This window comes from Heterocephalus glaber, unplaced genomic scaffold (assembly GCF_053883595.1).
Source record: "Heterocephalus glaber isolate CG9 unplaced genomic scaffold, H.glaber_assembly_v1.0 deba00001545, whole genome shotgun sequence".
Taxonomy (NCBI): Eukaryota; Metazoa; Chordata; class Mammalia; order Rodentia; family Bathyergidae; genus Heterocephalus; species Heterocephalus glaber.
This window is the reverse complement of record NW_028258338.1, coordinates 1,121,963-1,136,038: the sequence shown is the minus strand read 5'-3', so window position 1 is coordinate 1,136,038 and position 14,076 is coordinate 1,121,963. Positions and strand designations below refer to the sequence as shown.

Genomic DNA, 14,076 nt, shown 5'->3' with positions numbered 1-14,076 from the left:
ATTGCTATTCACCCTTCTCAAAATACTCCCCCTCACTCTGAACACATTTATTCCATCATTCTTGCCACTTTCTGAAGCAATTCTGAAAATTCTCTTTTGTGAGAGTCTTCATTTGCACTGTCTTGGCTCCAGCAATGCCCTGAATCAATTCAAAAGGTTTACCTTCAATGGTCATCTTTACTTTAGGGAATAGCTAGAAGTTGCGCAGAGCCAGATCTGGTGAACAAGATAGGTGAGGATACACTGAAATGTTTTATAAGCCTGCCCTTCTGTTGAAAGGCACTTGGCAGGTGCATTTGAAGTATTTATCATACTTCCTACAGACACTCATGAAAGAGGACTTCTAGAACCACTTCAGAAAGTGACAAGAACGATAGGCTAAGTGTATTTAAAGCAAGGCGGAGTGATTTGAGGGAGGTTTCAAACAAGGTCTTGCTATATAGTTCAGGCTGGCCTTCAACTTACTATGTAGCCTAGGCTGGCCTTGAACTTACAACAATCCTCCTGCCTCAGCCTCTCAAATGTTGAGATTACAGGCATGCACTACTACACCCAGCTTTGAGGGAGCTTAATGGCAATGCATCTTTTACTATAATAAATGTTTTTTAATTTAAACATTCATTGTATATTTTGATCATACCTAGATAAAAACTATAGTTCTGACCTCTGTGACACTCTTGGCCATATGACACCATTCAGCCAAAGAGAAGTTTTAAAAATGGAAGTTAGGGCTGGGGATGTAGCTCAGTGGCACCGTACCTGCCTGGCAAACGCAAGGTTCTGAGTTTGATCCCCAGTACTGGAAAAAAAAAAGTGGAACTTAAAACTTCTTGGACAGAGAGTATACTCAGCAGCCCTGTTCCTTTTGCTTCTCCCTTCCTAACTGCAACCCAGACCCCAATGTTAGATATGCAGTAGCCATCTTGTGACCTCACAGGACTAAACAACCACTAAGGATGCTCGAGAGGTTCCTGTTAATCATAGGCAAACACTATTTCTAATTTCTATGATCAATGCCCACAAGGATTTCATAAACAAGCATTCTCATACATGGCTGGTAGGAGTATAAATTGGTACAACCTTTCTGGAAAGACGCTTTGGCAAGACATATCAAGAGTTTTAAAAAAACATCCTTATTAACAAGTTGTTCACAAAGATGTACAGAAATAAACACTTGTATGCTTTGCTTATGGGAGTGTAAACAACCTCTAAAAGTAAGTGAGAAAAGCAAAAACCTTAACAGTATACAAAGTAAATTTCCAATTGAGTAAAAAAGGGGGGGGCGGCAAACATGTATATGTATTTGCTTGCACTGGCATAAACTATCTCTGAAAAGATAAACTGGTGTTTAATTTCAAGTGGGAAAGTGGAAGGCTGTGGAACAGGAGTAGGAAGATGTTTTACTGTTCATACTCATATACTTTGGCCCTTCTAAGGTTTCATGCAGATCCATCTTAAGTATAATACCAGAGGTAGTACATTTACATATAAAGATTTTCACTCCAAATGTTATCACTAATTATAAAAATTCAGAAATAGCCTAAATGCCCAAAGAAGAAGTTAGGTATTTCAGATATTTTCATTGAATAGCTATTTTGAGGTAATCAAAAATATTATTTATCAACAACACCATAGGAACATGCTTATGATATAATATTAAAAGCCCAAATGTATTTATTGATTTTCAATTTTCAGAGTCAACCTCTACTAAATGCAGAGTATTAATAAGAAAATAATGTTTATGTTAACAACTTTGATAGTATAAATGAAAAAAAATAGTATGTAGAATACAAAGGATGAGAAAGAGTAAGGGCACACCATAAGTCGAAAAAAGGAGAAACAGAAATTTAAGTTAAGTCAAAATATGATGATATATACTCAATAATACTGAGTTTTAGAAGTAGTTACCAGGAAAATGAAAACTATGAGATTGTCTTTCAGTTAAGAAAGATGGAGAAAGCAGGGGCAGAAAAGCATTGCTTTTCATCCTAAACTTGTTCATACTATTTAATTTGCTACACATAAGAGTAGGTTATACAACTGCATGCACAGTACTATTTCAACCATAAAAAGAAAAAATGCATAGAAAAAAGATTAGAAGGAAATATGTCAAAATGTGAACAGTGGTTGCTTCTGGGTAGCAATATTAAAGGTAGTCTTTCATAATTCCCTTTATTTTCAATATTTTCCACATTTTCTATTATACGAATCAGAAGATTTTACTTTGATAGGAGAAAGTAAAGCTAGAAACCATACAAGAAAATAGGTAGGCCTGATTTTTTTAAAATGCTAACTAAAACAGCACTTCCCAGGAATGTACTGCTGTCCCAACACCAATCAAACACCAGAAAGGTTCAATAAGGCTGGGTGGGAATAGCAAGCCCTTTACTGCCTGGGAATCACATGTACTGAGATTCTAGCACCCTCTACAGCAGACTTTTGCAAAAATGACCTTCAGTTGCTTACAGTTCCCTGTATGCAAACCCTTTCACAATGTGACTGAAGAAATGCAATCTACTGCCAGAGACCACAGTATTGACTATGCCCAAAATATGCTGTAAGCAGTGCAGGCTGCAAAGAGTTAAATCCCTCGATTGGCTTACTTTAAGAAGCGAGTCTGACTGAAGCTACGTGACTCACAGAAGTATCTCATGAGCAATGCTGTAGCACGCAGGTTAACATGACCTCCCCGCTAACAGCCACAGCCGAGGCCAGAGTAATGGCCTACGAAGCTGCGGGGCTAATATGAGGTAACATCCATAGCTGAGGTCGGAGTAATCGCACCCAAATTCCATTCCCACAATTAGTGCCTTCATAGCTTGAAGGACAATGCTCTAATTACAACCATATATTTTGTCTATCTTACCTCTAATTTGAAAATGCTTTGACTTCTCTTTAAAGCCTTGCCTGCATTAGTTTCCATGGTAATTTCACATACTGCACATCTATTCATGCACCTTGACCCTGATTGATGAATAATAAAATTCAGTGGAAGAGACAGGCCAGTGCCTTTTGGCAAAGGAACAACCGGCCATCCCAGTTCATACTTTCTCTTTAACTCTGTCTCAAGTTTTTCTTCAACCTTGCATCGCGCACTGGGCAGGTGGGGACTAGAGACTTACTGCAGGAGTTTCTGACAATCTACTTCTTTAGCTCTGGAATCAAGCAAGGCTCACCATGTAACTTTTTTTAGTCGCCAGAACAAAAGCAAACATGATGCAAGCAAAGGCTTCAAAAGTGTTTATCCCTTCTTGCTCCTACAAAGCCTGTCATCCTACGGAAAAGTTGGGGCTGGCTTCCTGGTGAATGAACGACCATAAAGAGAAAGATCCTAACTATCCAAGTCAGATCCCAGAAACTTTTTATACCACTCAGTCCCAGTCAAGTTTACTCAAACTGAACGAACAGCTCTACCAACCTTTAGAATCATGACAAATGATCAACTATTTTTGTTTGAAGCCACTAAGTTTTGGGTAGTTTTTTAAGCAGCAGAAGCTAACTGATACACCATTCTCCAATACAAGAATCACCCAGCCAATGAGATTGAGAAAATTATTCTATCACCCTCTACATTCCACGCTGAACCCAAGGATTAATCTTTTCTTCCTTCCTCAGAGATAGCTTATCAATAAAGTAAGAGTCTTCAGCCTTGCAGAGAACTCAATAGTCAGCAGAATTTTCCCTCCTTGCTAATAAAATTATCAGAAGGCTAGGATGATGGCATCAATATGTTCTCAGAAGCCCAAGCAGTTACCAAAACTGCTTGGTAAAATCTGTTCTGGGTCTTCCTCCTTTCATGTCAAGCCATATACTATCAAAAGCAACATTTACCTCTGGTTTTGCTGGACTGATTACATAAAATAACTGTCGCATACTGATGATTTTAGATCTACCACCTAACATAGTACCTGGACATAACAGACATTTACTGGACAAACAAATGAGTAACTGAATCAGGTCTTCTATTAAATATCCTAATAAGCACTAGCCTATTTTTCTCCCAACCAACCCTACAGAGTAAAAGGTACAGAATGCTGGATCACCTTTAGGACTCCACGGAGCATCATCTGAATTCTTCTTTTTCTTAGGTCGAGATTTCAAAGCAGGATCATCATCATCAGACTCCAGGGAAGGGTAGACTATAGGGAGAAGTGAAAGCAGGGTAAACTGAGATCTCATACAAAAGAGTAAAGACAGAATAACAAATACTTCAGTTCTTTTCACTCCCATACAAGTGTACCCTTAGCACAATCCATACGCAACTACAACAGCCCCTGAATCTGTCTCATTTCATGCCTCTTCTACCTTTGCATCCTTGCTGTAAAAGTCCTTGTCCCACATTTACATAACTCTGATGCATTCACCCATTTGGTGGGTAATTTCATGAGTTACTTTACTCATCTTTCAAAATTCAGCTCTATCTCTACCTCCTACAAAAAGCCTTCCCTTACTCTCCTAATCTGATTCAGATAACTTCTTCAGCTCTCCATAGCATCCTCTATATTCCTGTAATGGAGATATTACACAGTATTTAGAAACTGATTATTAAAAACTGTTGTACCTATTTATCATGAGGGCAGAGATATGCATTATTTGATTTCATATTAAGGGAGCCTAACACAATCCAGTGTATGTCCTCAGTGTTTGCTAAATGAATGAAAAAATAAACAGTGCACATTTAATATACATTAACAGAACAAAAAGACTATTTGGACTGGACTGGGAATAAAATTACTGCAATTGCATGATATGAATGACAAAATACACATAACAGAAATACAAATAAGCAAAATTTATCATACTCTCACAATCAACACACATAGGATTTAATAGGAACATGGTCTAGAAAGATAACTATTCATGAGATCAAATTTTGATGCCACTACTAAACTAGAAGAGAATCAAAGTAGTGAAAACTTCCCCCAAATGACACTAATCCCACTCCTCCTAATGACCAGCTTCAAATTTCTCTAGAATTCTACTTCTTCAGAGGAATCCAGCCTTATACTTCTTCCCAGAGGGCCTCTTTGTAGAAAAATTAGTCTTCAGGCCTTCATCAACAGGGCTTGTAAAACTTCTGCCTCCTGACTTCTTAAAAAAAATTTCTTAACCAGGCGTGGTGGCACATGCCTGTATTCCCAGCACTCGGGAGGCTGAGGCAAGAGGACTGCCACAAGTTATAGGCTACCCTGGGCTACATAGCGAATTCAAGGCCAGCCTACAATATACAGCAAGATCCTGTCTCAAAAAACCAAAAGATAAAAATAAAAATAAATTCTTTTTTAAAATAGAGTCCTTGATTGTCCCTAGAAAGAAATGAGTCAGGTAGCATGGTTTTTTGAGGAAGGTCCTACGTAAAGCCATTATTGTTATTTTGCTGTGTCTGAAAGGTTTTCTACCTCACAGAAAGAAGAGTAGTATAGTAGAAAGATCTTGTGCCTCAGGGTCAAACAATTACTTTAAAATCCTGGACTGAGCTACAAGTGTCCTAGAAGAAGTTTCTAAGTCTCAGAATCTTCCTCCATAAAAGATACCACCTGTCTTGCAAAGTTGTGAGAGTTAAGAGATGATATGTGCAAAGTAACTGACCAAAGGTATTCCATTCAATAATCGGGAGAGGTGCAGATAATAATGAAATCTGTACATTGAAAGAAAATATATTTAAATATGTACATAAGGGTGGAGGCAGGCACAGTGGTTCACATTTCTAATGTAAGCACTCTGAGGGGTTAGGCAGAAGGATCCCAAGTTCAAGCCCATTCTAGACACAATTTAGCAAGACTCTATCTCAAAATAAAAAGTAAAATAAGGGGTAGAGAGAGATGTAGCTCAGTGTGAAGGCCTACAGTTTAATTTCCAGTACCATAAAAAAAAACCCTACAAAACAATATTAATTAACTCAATGGAGTATTGGCATAAAGACAGATATACAAACCAATGGAACAGAAGAGAGCCCAGAAATAAACCCTTGCATATAAGGCCAAATGATTTTTGACAAGGATGCCAAGACTACATAATGGGGCAGAAACATCCTTTTAAGAAATGCTAGTGAGGGCCAGGGATTTAGTGGTTCTGCCACCTGCCTCACAAGCGCAAGGTCACAAGTTCGATCCCCAGTACCAAAAAAAAAAAAAAAATGCAAGTGAAAAAAAAAAGAAATGTTAGTGAAAGTCCTAAAGGTTGAAATAAAGACAATAGAGAATAACTTGAAAGAAGAAATAACACCAATAAAGTAACTACAAATGAAAATATAAAAGCCCGGGTTATTGTATTTGTGGTTTCTAAATACTTCTTACGGGTTGATCACCAGAACAACATACATATATACATACATAAAATTCTCTTTTTATGTTCTAAATTCTTTAAAAGACAAAAACATAAAACCATTAGCTATAATCTGTGTCAATGGGAATACAATGCATGAAGATATAATTTATGACCCCCCCCCCAAAAAAATTGGGGAAAGGTGGAGTTGTCTAGGAACCAAGTTTCTATGTTCTGTGGAAACTAAATGGTATCAATTCAAGCTAGACTGTAACAGTTAGGATGTTAATTTTAATTTCCAAGGTAATCATTATGAAAATAACTAAAGTAAGCAAAAAGGCAATGAGGAGTGAATCAAATTGTTACACCACAAAAAATTACTTTAACATGAAAGAAACCAATAATGGATGTCTGAAGAACTACAAAGATTTAATACTGTACATACAGACAATAAATAAAAACTGGGTGAGGTGGCATGCATCTGTAGTTCCAACTATTCAGGAGGCTAAGTCAGAGGGTTGCTTAAGCCCAGGAGTTACAAGCCAGCCTTGGCAATTTAGTAAGACCCTGTCTCTAAATAGCAACCTTTTTGGAGATGGGGGAAGGGGATCAGGAGGAAAGGAGAGCACAGGGAGTAAAGGGATTGAAAATGATTAAGATATGTTACATATATGTACCAATTCCCCAATATGAACATAAACTGTTATATACTGAAAACATACACAAATAAAAAACAACAAAAGTAAAAACTGGCGAAAATAGCATGAGCTCTTAGTATATGTATTCACTTTAAACACAAATGAATTAAAATCAATAAAAAGGCAGAGATTGAGACAGAATGCAGTAAAAAAAAGATCAAATTGTATAGAATCTACAAGAGATATACAATAGATCTAAATAAAACAAACCACTAAGTTGAAAGTAAAAGGCTAGAAAAAGATATTTCATAAAAACAGTAAGCAAAAAGTGGGCTGGAGTGGCTATACTAGTATCTAACAAAATAAACTAAGGCAAAAGTTGCTACAGGAGGCAAAGAATAGCATTACATATTAACAATATACCTAATTCATCAAGAACATAATTATGAATACACATGCACCTAATAACAGATCCTCAAAATATATGAAACAAACAGTGATGGAATCAAAAGGAGAAACAGTAGTTCTACAATAATAGTTGAAGACTTCAACATCCTGCATTCTATACTAGACAAAACATGCAGATAGAAGATAAGTAGGGGTCTTTGAGATATGAACAACACTACAAACCAACTAGAGTAGACCTAACAGATGTGCACAGAAAATTCCAAGTAAAAGAGTAAAATGCAGTTTTTCAAGTGCACATGGAACATACTCCAGGACACAGTATTATTTTAGGTTACAAAACAAATCTCATTAATTTTTTTTTTTTTTTTTTGGTACCAGGGATCAAACTCGGGTCCTTGTGTTTGCGCAGCAGGCAGCAAAACCACTGAGCCAAATCCCTGGCCCACAAATCTCATTAATTTTTAAAAGACTAAAGCCATATAAAATACCTTCTCCAATCACAACAGAGTGACACTAGTAATCAATAACAGGTTAAATGAGTGCTCACTTCAGCAGCACATATAATAACAGGTTAAATGGAAAAAAAATTTTAATTGATGGAAATTAAAACACACTGTAAAACAACAAGTTAAAAAAAATCACAAGAGTAATTAGAAAAAATTTGAGATGAATGAAAACAATATCACAACATACCAAAATTTATGGGATGCAACAAAAGCAGTGCTGATAGAAATTTACATTTGCAAATGCTCACATTTTAAAAGATCTGAATAACCCGACTTCATGAGAAAAAAAGAAAGCCAAAGTAAACCTAAAGCTAGCAGAAAGGAAATAATAAAGAGTGGAGATAAGTGAAACAGAGAATAGAAAAGCAATATAAAGAATCAACAAAACAAATCTGGGTGTAGTGTGGCACATGCCTGTAATCCCAGCACTCAAAGATGAGACAGGAGGATTGCTAGGAGTTCAAGGCCAGCCTGAACTACACAGCAAGACCTTGTCTTAAGAAAACAAAAGAAAAAAAATCAACAAAACCAAAAGTCAATTCTTAAAAAGATCAACAAAATTGGCAGACAAACAAAGAAAGACTCAAACACTTAAAATTATTGTAGACTATATGGATATAAAAATAATTCTTATGAGAATACTATAGCAACTGGTAACAAATTAACTATATAAAATGAGCAAATTCATACAAATACATAAATCACCTAAGCTGCCTTAAATGGAAAATTTCACCTGACCTATAACAAGCACAGAGATTGAATCAATAATCAAAAAGTTTCCAACAAAGAAAAGTCCAAGATCAGAAGGCTTCACCGGTGGATTCTATCTAATAAACATTTTTAGAAGAACACCAAGTCTCACAGTGCTCAAAAAAATAGAAAAGGAAATACATCTGAACTCATTTTATAAGGCCAGTTATTTCCTTGATGCAAGAGCCAGAGAAAGGTATGATAGAAAAAAAAACTAGAAACACATATTTCTTCTGAATATTGATGCAAAAATTCTCAACAAATATTAGCAAATCAAATTCAGCAGCCTATGTCCAAATGAGATCTATCTAGCAATTCAAGAGTAGTTCAACATAAGAAAAATCAATGTAATACAGCACATTAGTAAAATGAAGGAACAAAATCAGCACATGATCATCAGTCAGTGCAAAGAAAAACATTTGACAAAATCTAATACGTACAGTAATACCTTGGTTGTCGAACGGCTCCAAAGCTTGAACTTTCCACTATTCAAACAGCAAAGCTTGAAAAAAATCTGTTTGGTGTTTATCATTTTGCTCAAACCAAAACTCCAACTTGAAAAAACCTGTACTGGCAGAGTGAGTTAAATGTCACGTCTAGCCAAGGACACAAAGGGGTGATGCACTACTCTTGCCCAGACAACATACAGTGTTTGTGTTAGTGCGTTAAAACATTCATCATGGTGCTGGGGGCTTTTGGACTTTGTGTAAAATATCATAACCATGACTCCAAAGAAAGTTAGTGACACCAGAAGTAAAGCTAAAAGGAAAACTATGAGAACCACGATAGAGTTAAAAGAAATCACTGTGAAATTTGTTAAAGTCCTGGAAAAATGAATTTGTGTAAATGTAACTTTGGGACCTGAAAACCAATTATTTGGTTTTCTATTATCTCTTATGGGAAAAATACGTTCAGTTCTCAAACTTTCAAGTGTTCAAACAAGAATTTGGAATTAAGCATTTATGGCCAAGCATGGTAGTGCATGCCTGTAATAAATTTCCTCATAATGTCAACACTGAATCGAACCATTGAATTTGATTCGATTCTTGTCCTATTCAGTTTGCAACCAAAATCGTGCAAAGAATTAAGTTTGTAAATCAAGGTACACAAAATAAAAACAGGTGAGACTCAAAGGAAAAATAAGTATCATACTAAATGGCGAAAAACTGAAAGCATTTCCTCTAAAATCAGGAATTGGACAAGGGTACCCACTCCAAGTGGTTTTATTAAATATATACTGGAAACTTTAGCCAGGCAATCAGGCAAAAGAAACAAAAGAGATACAAGCAGGAAAGGAGGAAGTCAAATTATCTGTATTTGCAGTTGATATGATTCTATAACTAGAAAATCCTAAAGAGCCCACCAATATAAAATCCCCAAAGTAGCAGGATACAAAATCAACATACATATTCAGGTGTGGTGGTACACACCTACAGTCCCAGCACCTGGAGGCTGAAGCAGGACAATCACCATGAGTTCAAGGCCAGCCTGGACTACATGGTGAAACCCTGTCTCCAAAAGGAAAAAAAAAAATCAGTAGCTTACCTATATACCAATAATGAATTTACAGACAAAGACATCAGGAAAACAATCCCATTCACAATACCCGCAACAAAACAAACAAAATAAACCCTAGGAATAAACCTAAGAAAAGAAGTGAAAGAAAATGATGACAAAGACATACCATGTTTGTAGTTCGGAAACACTGATATTGTTAAAATGGCCATACTACTGAAAATGATCTACAGATTCAATGCAACCCCCATCAAAATACCAATGATGTTATTCACAAAACTAGGCAAAATAATCTTAAAATTTATTTGGAAGCAGAAAAGACCCTAAATAGCCAAAGCAATCCTGACCAAAAAACAATGCTGTAGGCATCGCAACCCGATTTCAAAACATACTACACAGCTACTGAAACAAAACAGCACAATATTGTTATGAATATGGCCATGTAAAACAATACAATATCAAAGAAAACTCAGCCATCTATAGACAAAACAAATGTAGGAGAGAAAAGAGACCTTCTGCAACAAATGATGCTGAAAAATTTGGACATCTGCCGGTAAAAGATTGAAACTAGATCCCTATCTTTCACTCTTTACAAAAACCAACTAAAAATAGATGAAAGACTTTAATGTAAGGCCTGAAACTTTGAAACTACTAGAGGAAAATATAGAAGAAATATTTCAAGACATTGCTATAGGAAACAATTTCCTGAATAGGACTCAGTAGAGTTCAGAAATAATAGCAAGAACTGACAAATGTCACTATATCAAATTCATATATTTCTGCAAAGGAAACAAATCAACAGCATGAAGTGAAAACCTAAAGATTGAGAGAAAATCTTTACCAACTATTTATCTGGTATAATACATAAAATATATAATATAAAGTCCAAAATATATAAGGAACTGAAAAAAAAAAGAACAAGTAATCAATCAATAAATGGGCAGATGAGCTGAACAGACACATCTCAAAAGAAAAAGTGCAAGCCAGGCATGGTGGTACATGCCTGTAATTTCAGCACTCAGGAGGCTGAGGCAGGAGGATCCCAAATAAGTTCAAGGCCACCTGGACTACCTAACCACTTCAAGGCCAACCTGCTCTATATACTGAAACCCTGTCTCAAAAAACAAAACAAAACGAAGAAGATAGGAAAAAGAAATACACATGGCCAATAATTACTTTTTTAAATGATCAATGTGTTTAGCCATCAAGGAAATGCAAATCAAAACTACATTTAGATTCCATTTCAACTGAATGAGAATGGCTATCATAAAGAGTACAAAAAAAATAAACACTGGCAAGGACAGAAGGAAAAGGGAACCCTTAAACACTACAGAACCCTTATACACTATTAAAACCAGTATGGAGGGTCTTTTAAAAACTAAAAATAGAACTATATATGACTCAGCTATACTACTCCTGGGTATATACCTGAAGAAATCAAATTCAGGGCTGGGGATTTAGCTCAGTGGTTTCACCGCCTGCTGCGCAAGCGCAAGGACCTGAGTTCGATCCCTGGTACCAAAAAAAAAAAAAAAGAAAAAAGAAAAAGAAATCAAATTCAGCATATAATACAGATACCTGTATATCCACATTTATTGTGGGACTATTCAGAATAGCCAAGTTATGAAATCAGCCTAGATGCCTAAGAACACGTGTGCAAAATGTGGTTTATATACACAATGAAGTGTTATTCAGTCACAAAGAATGAAATCTTGGTCATTTGCAGAATATGAAATTAAACTAGAGAGCATCACGATAAACAAAATAAACCAGACTCAGAAAGATAAGTATCACATGTTTTCCCTCACATATGGAATCTAGAGAAAAAGAAAAACATGACATGAAAGGGAATGGGAAGGGGATTGATGGGAAAACAGGCTCTTGGGAATAAGGAGACTAGAGGGAGAGGCAGTAAGACAGAGAAATAGGGAGGGTAGATATGATCAAAGTATTATACTATATACATGTATAAAAAAATCACAAAAACTTTTAATTCAATCAGCTTTTTGTTTTTGACTTCTTTAAGCTTGAACATTTAAATTAAATCCTTTATCTGTTCATTTACATCTTCCTGCACTCACTGAACATCTTACAGATTAGTTTGTTTCTTCTTTGACCTCTTGAAACAGGACCTTGCTATGTAGTTGAGGCTGGCCTTGAACCCACAGGGATCCTCCTGCCAGTAGGCATGCATTACCACACACAACTCTCTTCAAACATTTTAACCATTCGGTTTTTGAGTTCTTTTCCTGTGACATCCTCTGCTTCAGTGGCCGTTAGAGCAGCTTTTGGGGAATTAGGGTTTGCCTTGCTTCTGTGCTGAGAGTTGATAAATTAAGGAAGAAAAATTCTGTCACTGTTATGGAGCGTATATTTCTCTGTGATTTGACCTTGGCTTTAGTTATGTTTTGGTTTTGGTATTTACATACTGGTACAACCTATTCAAGGTAGTAGTATCAGTCCCAGTCACTGCATTACAAGGAGAGAACCACTATTGATTATATCATCATCTACAGAACCAGGCATGTATCAATCATGAAATTTAAAACTTGTTTAACAATTTCACTCTTTTTTCAGTTCCTTAGAAAGAATGTGATATAGTACTGATAACAAGTAGGCTGGGATGTAGAGGATGAAGAAAAAGGAAGAGTAGTTCAGAAAGAAAGAAGAAAAAAGAAGTAACAGCAAATTAAAGAATGAAAGGAGAATGTTGATATTATTTTTATATATGGAGTGGAGGGCTGCTAGAGAAGGAGTGTGAAATTTAAAGGCTTCTGCACACAAAAGCAACAACCAACACAATGAAGAGACAACCTACAGAATGGGACAAAATTTTTGCCAGCTACTCCACAAGACTAACATCAAGCATATAAAGAACTCAAAAAAATATATACCTCCCAAAATGAAAGATTTAATTAAAAAATGGGCAACAGAAATGAATATATACTTCTCAGAAGTACAAATGGCTAATAAATACATGAAAAAATCCTCATCATCTCTGGTTATCAGAGAAATGCAAATTAAAACTGTCATGAGATACCATCTTACCCCAGAAAGAATGGCTATCATCAAAAAAATCTAATAATAACAAATGCTGGCAAGGATGTGGGGGAAAAGGAACTCTACTACACTGCTGGTGGGAATGTAAACTAGAGTACAACCACTATGGAAATCAGTGTGGTGATTTCTCAAAAATCTAAAACTAGAAATTCCATGTGACCTACTATCTTCCTCCTAGGTATCTTCCAAATCATCATACTGCAGGAATATATGCATATCCATGTTTGTAACAGCACAATTTATAATACCTAGATTTTGGAACAGCATATATATGTCCATCAACAGATGAATAAGGAAAATGTGGTATTTATACACAATGGAGTACTACATCGTCATAAAGAAAGATAAACTTGAGGCTTTCATAGGGAAATGGATGCAACTTGTGAACATAATGTCAAGTGAAATTAGTCAAACACACAAGCTCAAATATTAGTTTCTCTTTTTTTTTTTTTGGTACCGGGGATCGAACTTGGGACCTTAGTTTCTCTTATATGAGAAAAAAAATATATATATATATATATATTCTAATAAAGAGCAAAATGTAAGATATATGGAATATATCCCCAATGGGGCACTACTCAGCCATAAAGAAGGATAAATTTGAGCTATCTGTAGGAAAATGGAGGGATCTTGAGACCATAACACTAAGTGAAATAAATGAGACATGGTTAAATATCATACTGTTTCACTAATATGAGACATCCAAATTCAAATAATTTAAAGAGCAAAGTAAAAGAGAGATGATGGGAAATAGGAAGATAGACTCTGGAAATTTAAAAGGGATCTGGGGAAGAAGGGGTAGTAAAACTGACCGAGAAGTGATATTGGTATATGGTATATAGGTATATGGGATGTGTACCAATTCCACAAGGTGAATATAATTACTATATGTCATAAATATATACTAACAGAAAAGCAACCTGTTATTTTGTTAA

The 14,076-nt window shown here is 35.8% G+C and overlaps 1 protein-coding gene across 5 annotated transcripts in view; it reads right to left on the bottom strand.

Moving 5' to 3' along the window:
- The window catches only part of Phf8 (PHD finger protein 8), a 143,808-nt gene that overhangs the window by 25,135 nt on the left and 104,597 nt on the right, over positions 1–14,076 (bottom strand). For all 5 annotated transcript variants that reach the window (XM_004873522.4, XM_013068783.3, XM_087189640.1 and 2 more), the window contains one exon: positions 4,044–4,139. In XM_004873522.4, the coding sequence (XP_004873579.1) occupies positions 4,044–4,139 (96 nt within the window). The remainder of the gene's footprint in view (positions 1–4,043; positions 4,140–14,076) is intronic.